Raw genomic sequence first — 16211 nt, forward strand, 5'->3', positions numbered from 1 at the left:
GAAAAGCGACAACAAACCTGTTAACAGTCTCATAATCAAAAGGTTGCTACATTTTATGAAATATGAGTCCTTCCTGACAGATTTCTCCTGAATAAACTCAAAACACACACAAAACACAACAAAGACTGGCATTTTATAGAATATTTAATTTAATCTATGAGGGATCTATAGGGAAACACAAAGAGGCTAACTACAGGAAGAAAATAACAATACGAGTGAAAGAAAGAGATAAGCGCACAAAAAGGGAAATCAAACATCGTGTGTTGTGGGGCTAAAGTTGAAAATTGTGAGCGTTTAATGCGTTGAGTCAAAAGGAGGGCAAAATTGGGATTTTGTGTGAAGCTAGTAATTTCCCCCAAAATTAATAGGCCCTAATATTGTACATCCTAGCAACGCTTGTTGTGGTACTCACGACCGTAGAGCAGCTGGTCGGTGGGGGTGGTCGTTCTCTGGACATCTCAGGAGGAAAATGAACCAGGTTTGGTTGAAAAAGAAAAAAAAAGAGGCAGAAACATAAAACAAAAACAAAAGAGGCAGAAGAAGAAAAAATGTTGTTAGTCACGCCTCATTGGGAGAATATGACCGTTTCTCGCCCAGCCTGTTTCCAGGATCCGCTCGCAAGTTCAGAGAAGCCATGTTTGGCTAGGAGCATATCTGGTAGCTCAGTTTAGCAGCTGGGATCCACGGAGGCCAGGGAGCCTCCATCCCCAAGGCTCACCGTTGCCGAGCCGCTTGTTTGAACAAAATTTCATTCTGATTTATTTGTCCCATATTGGATTTGAATCAAATAGCCTGTACCCAAGCTTTTGCTGTTAACCTCTTATTGCAGGCCCATAAATAAAGAGAAAAAAATGCTTGGATAAGACAGGAGCACCCCTAAAAGTCACATTTATAGAACTTTGTGATTATTTTATTTTTTTAGGAAGGATGATTGTTACACAAACACAAGAGCAAGGAAAGATGCAATTCAAAGTTGTTGTTTTTTTACATCCTTTAGATACATTGGATGGGATGGAAAGTGTGTATGCAAATAACCTGAATGCCACTGAAAAGAAGTGAAAAAGGCCTGTGTTGTGAGCCAAGTGATGATAGATGATGATAGATTGCATAAAAACTGGATCTTGCACAGGAGGATCTTATCTGTTGATCAGCTGTATAAGAGTTACTGAATAGCTTGCATGACGCAATGCTACATAGCCAGATGATTTCCATTGTGAGATCATTAAGTGTGGTATGGGATTTGTGAAAAAAAATGATATTGAATAAACCATAAATGCAACAGATGATACAATGGCAGATTTGATTAACAAATCTCAAATGATTATTTGATAAAGAGCAAAGTCATGTGTCATCTCAGGTAAAACACATCACAGCACAAACCAAATGTGACCAAGAATTGAGTCGTAGCCTATTTCTGGGAACATGAAATAGCTTAGGCCGATCGGGATAGATGCAACTCCTCTTCATCTCAACATGATTTCTATCTGCTACTTGCCACTCAACCATGGTGAGTTCAAGTATATATTGTGTTTCCCATAGTTGTGTAGCAGGCTGTGAGGGAGAACAGAGGAAAAAAAAGGAAAACACTGATATCAAAGCCTGAGGATTGATTGAAACATTTGAGCCAAGTAGAGGAAACCAAAGACATTGTCATGGGAAGGGATTTGTGCATATGTTTGGTCCATTGGCGGTGTTGACTTTGTCTTCCACATTTATCGCGATTTCTCATGTACAATGCGCACCCATGTATAATACGCACCCCCAAAGTTGAATTCAAAATTCCAGCAAACCCTGCAACGTATGTATAATGCATTTTACAATGCATGATTTTGCTCCTACCCATATGATCAAAACACAAAGTATTATCTGAATTTTGTTATTTTTTTAAACTAATTTTTCTGAAGTTAAGCACTAATTTTTCTGAAGTTAAGCACACATAATACTTTCTTTTTATTTACTTGCTCTTATTTTGAAATTCACAGCCCTACTTTCATTTACTAATTGAGAAAACACACAGTTGTGCTCAGATGTTTGATTACCCAGGCAGAATTTGTAAGACGTATACAATTCTTTAAAGAAAACATGAAGGACCAGGCGAAACACCATACATCCATCCATTTCCTGAGCCACTTCTCCTCACTAGGGTCGCGGGCGTGCTGGAGCCTATCCCAGCTATCATCGGGCAGGAGGCGGGGTACACCCCAAACTGGTTGCCAGCCAATCCCAGGGCACATACAAACAAACAACCATTCACACTCACATTCACACCTACGGGCAATTTAGAGTCTCCAATTCATGCATGTTTTTGGGATGTGGGAGAAAACCGGAGTGCCCGGAGAAAACTCACGCAGGCACGGGGAGAACATGCAAACTCCACACAGGCGGGGCCGGGGATTGAACCCCGGTCCTCAGAACTGTGAGGCTGACGCTCTAACCAGTCGCTCACCGTGCCGCCCAGGCGAAACACATTTAATTTTATTTTAATGGGATTCAAATTTAGCATTTCAGAAAAGCATTATTAAACAAAACATAGCCATAAATAAATTAATGATGGTTGTTTTTGAGACATCAGTCATATTTTTATATATATATAAAACAATATTTCACAAATTCTGCCTGGGTATGTAAACTTATGAGCACTATTGTACATATATGCAGTCATATGTACACCTGTCATATTGGTATGAAAGTGTAAGCTACACCTTTTGCATAACCTCTAGGTGGCGGTGTCACACCAGGATGAAAGTGTACAACTTTTCATAACCTATAGGTGGCATATTGTAATGAAAGTATACTGCTTTTTCATTACCTCTAGATGGCGGCATACATTTATAAAATGGGAAAGTCTTTCATTTCCCCCCATACACATGTATAATGTGCACTATTGACTTTTGACAATTTTGGGGGGAAGAAAATGCGCATTATGCCAAACATGCCCAGTGGTGAAGCCACGCACGAGCCAAAATAAGGTCAATTAAACGTTGCACAAATCAGTGAGATTAATGTTAATGTACCTTACAATCATAACATTAGCCCTGCTGAGGGCTAGTCTCTGTTAAGTATGACTAACGTCAAATTTCTGGCTTGTTTATTACGATGGTGATAACTTCAAAGTACAGTATAACGCAACCATAGCAACCATAATGTTACTTCACACAGGGTGCTTGTCGGTTTTGATCAGGCGCTATGTGACATATGGCCAGTGTGCAACCATCTGACCTTTATGTGGCTACATTTTGAGTCATTTACGTGGAAAAAAATGGTAAAGGTGGTAAGAGAGGATTTAAGAGTAAAATGGGTCAGAAGCAGGGGTCCGACATGCTATGACACCGCAAAAGACTGCGAGATTTCCCAGACGAAATTTGGCGGCAACACTGCGAGATCAGATTAGCAACCCCGAGACTATCCACTCGGGGTATCCACTTTTTTCCTCTTTTGGCAGAGGTGATTATTATTGATTACTTTGTTCCAATCCCCGCTGACGGCAAAATACCATCGTGGAGCCACTTGAAGATTTAGTTTACGGAACCTTCGATCGCTTTGTCATGCAAACTAGCAGATTCCACCATGACGACTGTTGCAACCCTCTGAAAACACGGAAGTCGTACTTGTCCGCTAGCTCTGAAGATCTACTACCCAGCTCAGCCCTCTCCTGCACTGACAAGAAGCTATCACTTCTCTATCTATTCCACCAAGAGATAAAGGAGCTCAAAACCAGCTTGGAGTTCACGCACCTCCAAGTCAAAGAGCGAAAGGAAGACAATGCCGAACTTCATTCAGCCATGAAAGCGATGACAACTGAGGTAGAAGTTCTCAAGAAAGAAAACAAAAACCTGATAATCCAGAGGCTCAAGTAAAAAACTTCATGTCAACAGCGCTGAAAATCCCAAAGGAGACACTCACCAAGATTACCTTCCACCGAGTTCACAGACTAGGAGGACCGCGAGCAGGGAATCATCCCCGTCCAATCATCACAAAACTCAAAAGTTTCCAGCAGAAAGTCTTCTTCTTTAGGTCGAAAAGACAGGAGCTGAAGGGAACACAGTTTGGGATGAATGACCAGTTTCCATGCAAAATAAACGAGCAACACAGCGAAGTCCTTTACCCTCTAATAACTACTGGAAACACGCCTCACTGGTTATTGACAAATTATACATTGACGGTCAACTGTTTCACGATCCCAAAGTCACGCCTTGGCTCTTTTAATAGATGAGTGTTCCTTCTACGTTTGCTCTAATTTTTGGTATTTTGTGTACAAAACCGTGTAATAATGTGTTTGGGGAAAACAAAAAAGGAATCACGCACGATCTATTGCAACCTCCACTCAGTGACATGGATCATTGCCCTTGTTTTCTTTTTACTTATCTTTCTCTTTGGTACTTCCTTTTCCCTTCTTTAAGAACCCCCCCCCCCCCCCCACCCCCCGCCCCTCCTCACTTACCGAATACTCAATCGCCTCTCCCCGCCCCCACCGTACACATATGTATTTGCATGCTATTTGTGTTTGTATGTATAACTCACGTGATATATTTCCTTGTCTTCCATTTACATGTTTTGGCTATGCTGAACTCATATACGATATGTTCAATACCTCAATACGTAATACCTCTAAACAGAACTTCATATTACCAACTACACAATAAGAAAGTTCCCATTATATGTATAATATTTCTGGTGGTGGCTGGTGGCGGCTGGTGGCTTGGCTCCCCCCTTGTGGGTGGAGGGGCACTTGTCACATAAAAAAGTAACCACGGTGACACATAAGAACAATATGCAAAACAGTAGCCATCTTTGAAAAAAAGTGATACAAAAAAGCCACAAATGGCCAAAGAAAAAGAAAAAACATGCACTTGTCATTATCAGGTGAGTTCTGAGGTCTAACATCTAGTAATACGCCTGGCATCAGGAATGACAGTTTTGTGCAACATATTTTACATCAAATGTTTGGTTGCATTCCAATTATTTTAACTTCAAAGGCATCCACTGTCAAGGGTCCAGTTTATACTTAATAGAATCACCAGTCATCACAATTTTATCCATGTTCATTAAAATTGGGGTAACAAGTAAGACAGCAAACTATTACAGTGCTGTAATCATTGATCTAACAATTTTATTTGAAAGACTGCATCGAACACAATTGGCTCACATATTGTGGGTAGAGATTCTGAGGTGGTAGGGCGATAGACCACTTAAATGACAAGAATGAATGGGTAGTAAAGAACATTCATCTCTACAAAGTTGCTGAAGTCAGGGCTGAGGTCCAAGGATTAAGGGCCCTGATAACTGAGGAGAAAATACAATGCAAGTAGTAGACAATACAAGACTGTCATATAAAACATATAAATGAACATAATTAAGGATAGAAACGCATGTAAGTACCTCAAGAACATTATTACCTCTCAGCCATTCCAATTATACAGCAAGCTTTTTCAGATAAACACAATGAGGGGTGAGGTGTATGGATGTTGTTAAAAGACATTGTGTCCCTACCTCATCCCCACTTTCCCCTGTAGAGGTACTTAATCTTAATCAGTCGCTCCTGCAGTGTAATACCCAGCTCAGCTGAAGGCACAAATACACATTAACTTCAGTCCACACAAGGACAAAATTATATAAATTATAGCACTGTTATTGTTATCCTAACAAAACAGGGGTTTGACTATCCATAGTAAATTGTTCTTTTAATATGTAAATTGTGCTGAGTGCACAGGGGTATTGGTGATTCTGCTGAATTGAAGACAGGAAGGTGGGAAAGAATCACAGTGCAGGTATGTTACTAAAAGTGTACTGTGGGCAATTAAAAGTAGCAATTAGAGATGGGCATACAAAATTAACAGTTGATTACTGCAGCAAAGCCTATTACAAACAGACTTATTTGCTTTTCAGGAATATTTTTAGACATTTCAATACATCTGACTCAATAGTTTGCTTGTTTGGTGAAAAACTAAAACATATGGGGATAAACCTGTGCATAAAGTATATGGACTATATCAAATCCAATCTCCATCCATCCATCCATCCAGACTCCAAGCAGCAAAATGCTAACTAGCTTTGATCAGGTAACACGTTATGCATTTTGGCTTTATGTAGCTCTTTGCAATACTGGTGATAATTGTGATTTCAATATCGGGACTCTTGTTCCAATGATATGCAGAACCTTTCTCAAGCACCATGCATTATTTAGAGCGCAATATCCCTTTACTTGATATGATTGTGTCTTTGCCACAGCCTTATATTACAGTACACAGCCTTATATGAAATATGTATGCAAACACAATATACTACCCCCACAAAAAAAGGTTAAATGGTATTAGCCTAGTCTGTTTAGAGGAACCTATAGAATCGTGTTGACCCAGTGTTTCTGACTGCACATCACCATCAGATTTAAAATTGTAATTTGCGTCTGAATCCTGCTAGAAATGTTGGCATGATGCTTCCCATAAATGTATTATGTTACATTACATTGTATTACCTATGCCACTCTAAATGGCAACACCATGCTTTCTTTACCAGTAAGACTGCACCAAGGATCTTCATGTTAAGACGCATGTATCATCTGTTACCATTATTTATGTGTCGGAATTCAGTTGGCTGAGTATGTATGATGTATATACATACAAGTCAGTTTAATTCAGTTAGTAAATATAGCTAACAACAGTTGAGATTATTTTCCATAACTATTAGATACAAACACCTTCACATTGGTACTGTGACGGGCCGAGTAGGAGAAATAAATACAAACCTTAAAATCTGTGCATTCAATTAAATATGGGTTGAACAAAATTTGCAAATCATTGTATTCTGTTTTTTTTTTTTTTATGTTTAACACAACGTCCCAACTTCATTGGAATTGGGGTTGTAAATGAACTAATGAAAAAAACCTTAATAACTTCTGTACATACGTGTGATAATGTAGTGTAGTGGTAACTAGTCTAATCCAAAAGGTCATTTAAAAATAATGTTGAATCAAACATGAAAACTGTTCAAGAAAAAATTAATTGGGCTTTTGTGTGTGCTTGCACGCACATGAACTGTGTGTATGGTTATATTAAACACCAAAGCATTATGTATACTTATAATTCACACCAGACAACCAGACAATTCACTCAAATATTTTCATCCATTCTACACCAAATTATCAGAAATGTAACCAAACCGACCCAGAAGAATCAAGTCAGTAGCAAAAGGTTAGAAGAATAAGGACTGAGCAGAATTGATATGCAAAGGACTGACATCCATGAAAGCGCAATGCAGAGAAGGGAATTATGTTCTGAGCAAACCACAGCATTAAAGAGGGATGCGGATGACTCAGCTTAACTTGAAGAATGAAGCTGATCTTAGCAGATCTACCGTGCAGTATAGAACTGAAACACCATCCCTTCAAGTGGCACAGCTTTTATTACATTACACTTTGTTGCACTCTATTGTGCTTGTTTGTATCGAGATAAACAGCAAGGTAACCCTAGTCTGCATTTTTAGACTTGCACCCATTGGCACTTTGAGTCAAAAGATGTGACCGCTAGACCCTCTTTTCTTCCTGTTGACAACATATTTTCATGAAGTTTGAAACAATAAAGCAAGTTTGAGATATATCACTCCAAAGCTTTTTCAGAGCTGATGAACCTGGAGAAAGCTCGAGAGTCTGTGCTTGCAAAACTTTCTTAGGCAAGGACATTCCAAGCTGCCTCAAAACCTCATAACTTGGGAAGGTTATCCCATTGTGGTCAGCCAAAACCAAGATTTCCTCAGTGAGCTCGCCATTGATGAAAAATGCACGCTGTCCACAAGTCTAACATTATGAAATATTCACAACTAGCAGCTGAGTGCTGGGGGGCATCATTTACCCTTGTGCAGGTAGACTGTGTCACCACACAACACAGAAAGGAACTTGATGGGAAGTGTGCCTGTCAGCAACCAAAAACCTTATCTTTAGTGCAGATTTAGTTTTTTTCCTGCTGCTGTCTTTTTTTGTTGTTGCTAAAGTCTTATAGTTTATCAACAGCCCCAGATGCAGCTTTCATAATAAATGTATAAATGACAAGACTGCACTGTAGCGTACGGTACCCATACTCACACTGGATGTTTTGCTCCGTCTTGGGTGATCATCGCTCCCAGGAATTTCTACAGTTTCCAACATTTTTCTCTCAATTTCTCTTGAATCCAGTCTATGCGCTGCATCATATTGGTAATGTTTCTAATATTTGGTGTGTGGAAAAGTGATAACAACCGCCATGTGTATGTTTATAAGGCCAGTAAAACAGATTCCGATATACAGATCAGAATCCAACACAATTGTTAGTGTAGTAATGTTTAAACCCTTAAATGACCTTTAATATAAGCTATAAATATTGCCAAAACTCAGTGTGCAAATATGTTCTATTCAGTTTGACTTTTGAATAAGGTACATTACATGAATAGAAATTATTGGGGGGGGGGGGGTATTAACCAAGCCCACCTGGCTTAGGCTCAAGATTCTTGTTCCACCTCTGACTACAAGCTGTGTGGGTGCTTGTTAAACATTAATTCTGTCATTTGGGGCATGATGCATGGTGAAACCGAGATAAGAGGCAAGGCTCGGAGGTGTTTGTCGTTTCCCTGTGAGACTTAAACTCTATTAGTGTGGCATTGTGCCATCTGTTAGGTAATACACATTGGCTTTGAGATCAACAGGAATGTGGTCGTAATTGAACTACCATTAATTATATTCAAATTGAGCTCAAAACTGCTTTTTTAATGTAGTAATACATTGTATTTGGCTAGGTTGTTATGGAATTGTGCTGGTTTTGTTTGTATTTAACATTGAAACCATCAACAGGTCACCAGGTCACAGGGCTAAAGCATATCCTAGCCCACTTTGGGCGACAGGCAGCGTACACTCTGGAGTCTGGACCAATGCAAGCTGAGGGATAAAGTGCAAACTCTACATAGAAGCAAACATTCAAACTCATAACCTTCCTGCAGTGAGGCAGCGTTGCTTTGCCTCCCAATATTAAAAAGAAATCCATTCAATTTAAACATTTCTATTTAATGAGTTTCTTAATGAAAACTTTTTGAGTCGCTAATATCTGTGTTTACAAATGAATAATGTATTTTATTTTACAAGTTATGGCTGTCCCAAGTAACACCAGACCTAACTCTTGATTAGATGTTCTCAGGTACTGTGATGTAAGGAACATGCCTCAGGTTCCACAGTTGACGGTTAAACACTTAGTGCTTTCTCAGGAGTCCTTTAGTAAGACACTGAAACCCATGCTACTCCTTACTCCTGAATCTATCCTAATCTGTGTGAATTACTTATTATTTTGTATACTTTTGTCCTGAAATTGCAGCAATATTAAAGTGTCGCTAACTAAGATGCAGTACCAGAGATGGAAAGCTAAGTACTGTATGGTCTCCCTTTGCCCCTTACTGTATAAAAATCACAGAACAAGAAGAATATAGCTCCTTTTTCCTAGCAAAAGACAAAAACTGTCACGATTGGTTGTCGAAGGAGAGGAAGGCACGTGGAGGACCCAAGTGCAGGGAAGCAGGGAGGCAAGGTAGAAGTCCCAAAAATGTTTAATTTCCAAATCAAACGTAAACAAGGGTCATGGAAAAAGCAAACTAAACTAAGTCCAAAACTGATAATCAAAGTAACAAAGAAACACTTGAACAAACCTAAAACTGGAAACAAGACATGACTGGTAACTAAGACGTGGCACAGACAGAGACAATGACACCTGACAATGACATACTACAATGACATACTGCAATGACAATGAACCGACAAGAACTGAAAGAACTAAATATCAACAGATTGACGAGACAGTGAGGAACACCTGGACAAGACACGAGTGGCTGGAGGGAGCTGATTGGTCGGCACAAGGTAGAAGGTTGACGACAACAGGTGGACATAATAACTAAATGAGCACACGAGAAACATGGAACACAGGAAAACATGGAACAAAACTAAACACAACCCAAACCAAAACACAAACCATGACAAAAACATGAAGACATTTGGAAATTCTTTTCACTCACAAAACTCAGTTCTATTCCTTTGTGAGATGCGACGAAACAAATCAATTTGCAGCCACATAAAATTACTAATGAGCTAGCCCAAAGCAGTCCATTTTACACATAAAAACCCAGAAATGTCAGCCAATGTGTTACATATGGTCTGGCCTGGCTCTACTGAGTGAAAACTACAGCTGAGTAAATTACAGCTTCTGCCCCTTATTCCTTCATCACAGCCCAGAGCCCCTTGTCTCGTCTGTTGAATCATTGTCATGAATGCGAAAAGAATCTTGCATGGCTGTGGGCTGAAGGCTGTGTCCAATAATTAATCATCTGAAATGGTCTGAAACAAAGCAATCTGGTATCATAGTTCACCAATCTGTGCATGGATGAAGGCATTCGTCTTGAGACCAAAAGATGAAAGTGACTAATGGAGATTACACTGCCGTCGTGGCTTTGTCCAGGCTGAAGTGAGGGAAGCAAAGTGATAAACACGCATGCACACACACACACACACACACACACACACACACACACACGCACACACACACACACACACACACACACACACACTAAGCCATACAGGAAAGGGTCCAGGTGTGTATCAGTGATGAATGTTGAAAAAAAAAATGGCCATTCAGTGGAAAAGAGTTGTTGCCATGAGATGCGGAAATTATATTAATAATGGCGCTCCCACACATTTAAATACACATATTTATTGGAGATTTATATAGGCATCATGGAAAAATGCATTCTCAAATAGCAGCATGAACTCTCGCTCATATGCTGAATGTAATGAAACCTCAGTACACACTAACATGTTTCACACACAGGCACCCTAGTCTCAGGGCTTGGCAGAGATTAGTGTAATAGCCTTGGCCAAGGCAATCATCTGCCCACTGCAGACCGTCAAATGTTGGCAGCAGTATTCAACTCCGGCACAAAGAAATTAGTCACAATGACTCAGTCCGTTTAGATGAAGTTGCCATTCTATCAATTGTAGACAAGGGTCCATGGTATGTAAGACCAGTGATGCCGGTACTCCAAAATGCCGCGATTTTGAGTAACGAGCAAAGTAACACGTTACTTTTCCCAAGAAAGTAATTAGACTACAGTTACTTCTTCAAACCATCAATCGTTATTTTTCAGTCTTCAATACCTCTCACCAAGCACTAATGTGTTGGCTGGTGATTCGAACAAAAAGCAATACAGCTACTCAACAGGATTTAGCCATTCACGGAGACCGCTAATTTCCAAAAGCAATTGGGAGGTGATGGTTTACGCAACAATGCACAGTGCCATAAAAGTGCAAAGAAATCCACGGTTTCACTTTGGCCACACTATTTTTGTTATTTTCCTTCTTAAAAAGTGTATTTGATTGTTGTTACTTTTGTATTTAAACATTAAGAATACAGTTATACTGTCGTGTTAAGCGCGCAATGCATTGTGGGTTAATTATTCACACCGAAATGCACAGTCATAAATTGTCATGCAATAAGGACTTACAATATCTATCTTAAATAATATTTACAATGAAAAGTGAGAACTTTCAAAGTTGTCTGTAGTCCGGACTGTGAGCACGTTTGACGCGCTGCACGGCTGAGTGCTTCTCCCCTCATTAGTCACCCACAGTTTTGCTAGTTAAACAGTTGTGTAATCTTGTCATCTTTTCTCCCTCTTCGCATCAAAATTACGATGGTGGGTGCAATGGTTTGTGTGTGTGTGTGTGTGTGTGTGTGTGTGTGTATGTGTGTGTGTGTGTGTATGTGTGTGTGTGCGTATGCCCAATTTACAAGCACGCACAAAGACGACTGTGACTGTGAGGACTTAATAAATTACAATAGAGCTTGCAGTGCGGACCTTCAAAGCCTTCTCAGATGGCCTAACCCTTATCAAAAGCACTGACCTGCATTTACATCGTACATAAAATTGCATTAATCTATTTCCAACAATCTCTTGCATTCATTTCATGGACAGCATGTACAGTATCTCAACTTTTGTCTGTCGGCATTGAGCCGATACTATCACTGAGTGAGAAGGCAATGGCTTCAGAGTTTTCTTCACTGGAGTACTTTGTGTGTTTACTTGCACAGGCATATGCCATGAACTGTTAGTTAATTAATTAGTAAATAGAGATCTCTGTTGGTGGGTATGACAGTGCATAAGCCCAGTGAGACAGACACAACAGCTCATTTACAAAGAAAAGCCGATGCCACTGTAATTACATGGGAATTAATATATCAACAGTATCTGTGTGCAAGCTGCGTGTATGTGAGTTTGTAAGAGCGTAGGGCATTCGCTGCTGCAAATTAACTGCAGCAAGCGCATGTGAGAGATGAAACCATCAAGAGAAGCATAGAGGGGAGCAGCCATGGTCAGCTCAGTTTTAACATGGCCCTTTTAGTATTCATGCGCTCACAAAGATGGTCACAGAGAGGCACACACACACTCCTATAGCCATGCAGTGTTATTCCACAGAGGGCACTCTCATGACCTATGGGTACATTCCCTATGCCTTAATACTAACCACTAAACCTTAACATCCCATCTAACTTTCACTTTAACTCCAAAGCATATACTGAAACTGACCAATACAGCTTTTTGCTCTGCTCAGTGCATCAAAGGCCAAGAACTGTGAACTGGCCCTGACTAGTTTTAATGAAGAATTTCATTAGCATTTTAATGAGGAAATCCGGGAAAGCTGACAAGCCAAGAAACTGAAGAACGAAAGGGCAAATTCCCACATTAACAAGTCTCCAGTAGTCAACTTAAATTGCTGGCAAAGTACCCAATACAGTATGTGAACTGATTAATGTGAAGGTGGAAGCTTTCTCTCGTGTTTCCTCAGAAACACAACAATTAACTACAGTACTTTCTTAACACCTACATGTACAGTTAAAAATGCATCAGTAAACAAAGATTACTGCTGACTTTTGAGCTGTTAAATGTGAATCGTATTCATGTATGCCTCTCAAGGGTGGAGCGTCTGATTGTTTGTCATTTCCAGAAAATACATTATTTGTATTTTTATTAGAGATTTGCACATTTGTTAACCAGCAAATACATGCTCGAAAGGTAGACTCCAAGCTAGCCTGGATGAAATGTTAATATGACCCCAGGTTTGATTCCCATGACCGTACACAGCATACTTTATGGGCAGGAGGCTGGAATAGGAAACAAAGCTAAATACTTTACAATTGTAGTGATCGGGACTGTGTGCCCTTTTAAAACCATATGGGTCAGAGATATTGTTTTAGGAGATGTCAATTGAGATTACAGTATGTGATTCTTTCCTTTCTATTGTAACACAGAATGATCCCTCCATCAAGCAAGAGCTTCCTTGTCAACAACCTAGCAGCAGGAAGCCAGTACGATCTGTGTGTGCTCGCCATCTATGATGACGTCATGACCTCCCTGACAGCAACTCGCATGGTGGGATGTGTGCAGTTCACCACTGAGTCAGAGTATATGAGGTGCCATTTTATGCAGTCCCAGTTCCTCGGTGGGACTATGATCATCATCATCGGAGGGATTATAGTGGCTTCTGTGCTCGTTTTCATCATTATCTTGATGATACGGTACAAGGTGGGTCTATCTGTCTGTCACCATCTGTTTGTCTAGAATTTGAAAAGATTCACATTAATTAGAGTTGTCCTGATCTCCTTACATGAACAGAAATGAGGGCCGATCATGAAATTTTCAGATGATCGGCATCAGGTGAAAAAGTTCAAATTTTTTTATTTTCTTGATTTTAAAATTCACAACGCGATAAAAATACAATCCCAAAGTACAAATACACTATATTGCCAAAGGTATTTGCTCACCTGCCTTGACTCACAACTACTTCAGAGTCTAATAAGATCAAAAACAATTTAGTATGTGTGTGTGGACTGTCACGGAACAGTGGATGACTGGTTAGCACATCCGGCTCACAGTTCTGAAGACCCGGGTTGAAATCCGGCCTCGCCTGTGTGCAGTTTACATGTTCTCCCTGTGCCTGCGTGGGTTTTCTCCAGGTTCGCCGGTTTTCCTCCCACATGCCAAAAACTTGCACGGTAGGTTAATTGAAGAGTCTAAATTGTCCGTGGGTATGAATGTGAGTGTGAATGGTTGTTTGTTTGCCCTGCAATTGGCAGGTGACCAATTCAGAATGGATGGATGGACTGTTATAGTGAAAATGGGTAGGGGTCAGAACAGCACCAAAATTTAATGGTTCTTCCTTGGTACGTGCACCACCCTACTTCAAGGTATGTAGTATCAAGCTAAAAAAAACAACCAAAATGGATCAAATCAGAACTTCTCGCCTTTCATGATTGGCAGAGGTAATAATAATGTTTTATTGACACTGTCAGAAGGTAATAATTTAATATACAGGTATACAGTATACAGATATATTGTATGGTGGTTGAGTGGTGAGAGGTGCTTCTTCTTTGTTAACTTTTTTACCTACGCAAATATTAAAATCAGTTGGTGACTTTCCATGGATGCCTACTAGACTTGAAAATGTTAAAATTTGGAAGGAGTACTGTGAAGTGCTTGAGATTATTTATTTTAAAACAAAGTTATCTTATGAAATTTTAATTTGAGGAAAGTTGACTGTATGGAGTATAATGCAGTTCTACAAAAGTGTCACTCAAGATTTAATGATTCTTTTGTAAAGCCAACAATTTTTGGTCACTCTTGGAAAGGATGTCAGGTGTATATAATCAACTGTCCAATGAGCGTATATTTATGAAAAATAATCAACTATATTTCTGTGTTGTATGCTCCACAGGTGTGTAACCCAGGAGACGGTGTTAAAGGCATGTCACTGTCGCTGACCAACGTTCACTCTCAGGCAAACGGGCAGCACTCGCAAAGGTGCAGTGTGACTCCCAGCACCTCCAAGCATGGCTCAATTGGATTAGAGGACCTCTCAGGAGGTTCAAAGAAGAGGAGTGGAGCAGGAGGAGGCAATGATGTGACAACTCTTTCATCCAACTCATCCCTGCCAGACTGCTCCACAGCCACCTCTGTTCTCAGCCAGCAGTGGACAATAGTTGGAGCTGAGGAACAGGAGAAAGTCGGTCAGGATAGAGCTCGAACCAGTGTCTCCTCACCCGCTGCCACCAGCTCACTTTCCAGGCCAAAGCGTAAGACCGCTCCGAGTAAACCTGGCTCGGCTTGCTCTAACATCTCAGCTGCCCTGGAGAATCTCCCTCACCTTCCTTCCTCTTCTGCCTCTACCACCTCCTCCACTCTCCCTCCTCTAGATACCCTCAACACCAACCGCAACAATTCCACCTCACTAAATCAAGCCCAGCCTCCTCCCATTGCCACCCCTAGTCCACTTCACTCCATCCGATATCGAGAAACACCCATTCTGCGCCGGGTTCCTCGCGCCCACACCTCCTCCACTGCCAAGTACCAGACTCTCCCTGTGGAGGAGGGAGGGAAGAGCAGGCCGAGGAGAAGATCCTCCCTCAGTGAAGGAGGCTCAAAGACTCTCTCATCCCATCGAGAGAGCGCAGGAGCACCAAAATTAGGACGTATAGTGCAGGACAAAAGGAGTCAATCAATGAGTGGAATGGTTTTCTCCAAAGAAAGCGAGGGAGACTCTGATCGAGGACGCTGTGATTCTGACTGGATCTTGGAAAGCACGGTTTAAATTTAAACAAGACAACAAAATATACATTATCTATTGTTGTTTTTTGGGGGGGATTGTTATATTGTATGTCTGAGTTTTGTTTGTCTGTGTGAGTGAAGTGTAAAGTGAGGCTGTGACATGAAACAATGCAGTTTCTTTTGAGGGTGTGACTATTTATGTTAAATTTTGTGCGTGAGCATGGACAAGGACGAGTGCATTTCTGGGTGACAAAGGGACAAGACGTCTTATTTTTCAAGCATTTATTTGTTGTCACTGTTTCAAAGAGTTTTGTTGTCAGATAATTTTTGTTTCTACTTTGACAGTTTTGTATCTGTTTGAAAATCTGTCATTCAGCAAGTGGATATCTTGCCTTGTCTTGTTGCGTCCTCGATTTGTCCTGTTGGTTCCACTTCATAAACACAAAATAATACAAGACAATGGGTTCACCACATAGTTTTCACTTAATCTACAAATAACAAAAAAAGGGAATTATCACTGGGAAAAAAAGAGAATCAAAAAAATGTCCAACTTCACTGTCCACCATTCTAGAGTCTTACCCGACAGCAGGTGTTTGACCACACAGTGGCAA

General features: G+C 40.4%; 1 protein-coding gene across 3 annotated transcripts in view; it reads left to right on the top strand.

Annotated features, from left to right (window-relative positions):
* The window catches only part of lrfn5a (leucine rich repeat and fibronectin type III domain containing 5a), a 145375-nt gene extending 129384 nt beyond the window's left edge, over positions 1-15991 (top strand). For all 3 annotated transcript variants that reach the window (XM_061795650.1, XM_061795649.1, XM_061795652.1), the window contains exons 9-10: positions 13308-13581; positions 14771-15991. In XM_061795650.1, the coding sequence (XP_061651634.1) occupies positions 13308-13581; positions 14771-15643 (1147 nt within the window). In that variant the 3' untranslated portion in view covers positions 15644-15991. The remainder of the gene's footprint in view (positions 1-13307; positions 13582-14770) is intronic.
* The last annotated feature ends 220 nt before the right edge of the window (positions 15992-16211 follow it).

Source organism: Phyllopteryx taeniolatus, chromosome 13 (assembly GCF_024500385.1).
Source record: "Phyllopteryx taeniolatus isolate TA_2022b chromosome 13, UOR_Ptae_1.2, whole genome shotgun sequence".
NCBI lineage: Eukaryota > Metazoa > Chordata > Actinopteri > Syngnathiformes > Syngnathidae > Phyllopteryx > Phyllopteryx taeniolatus.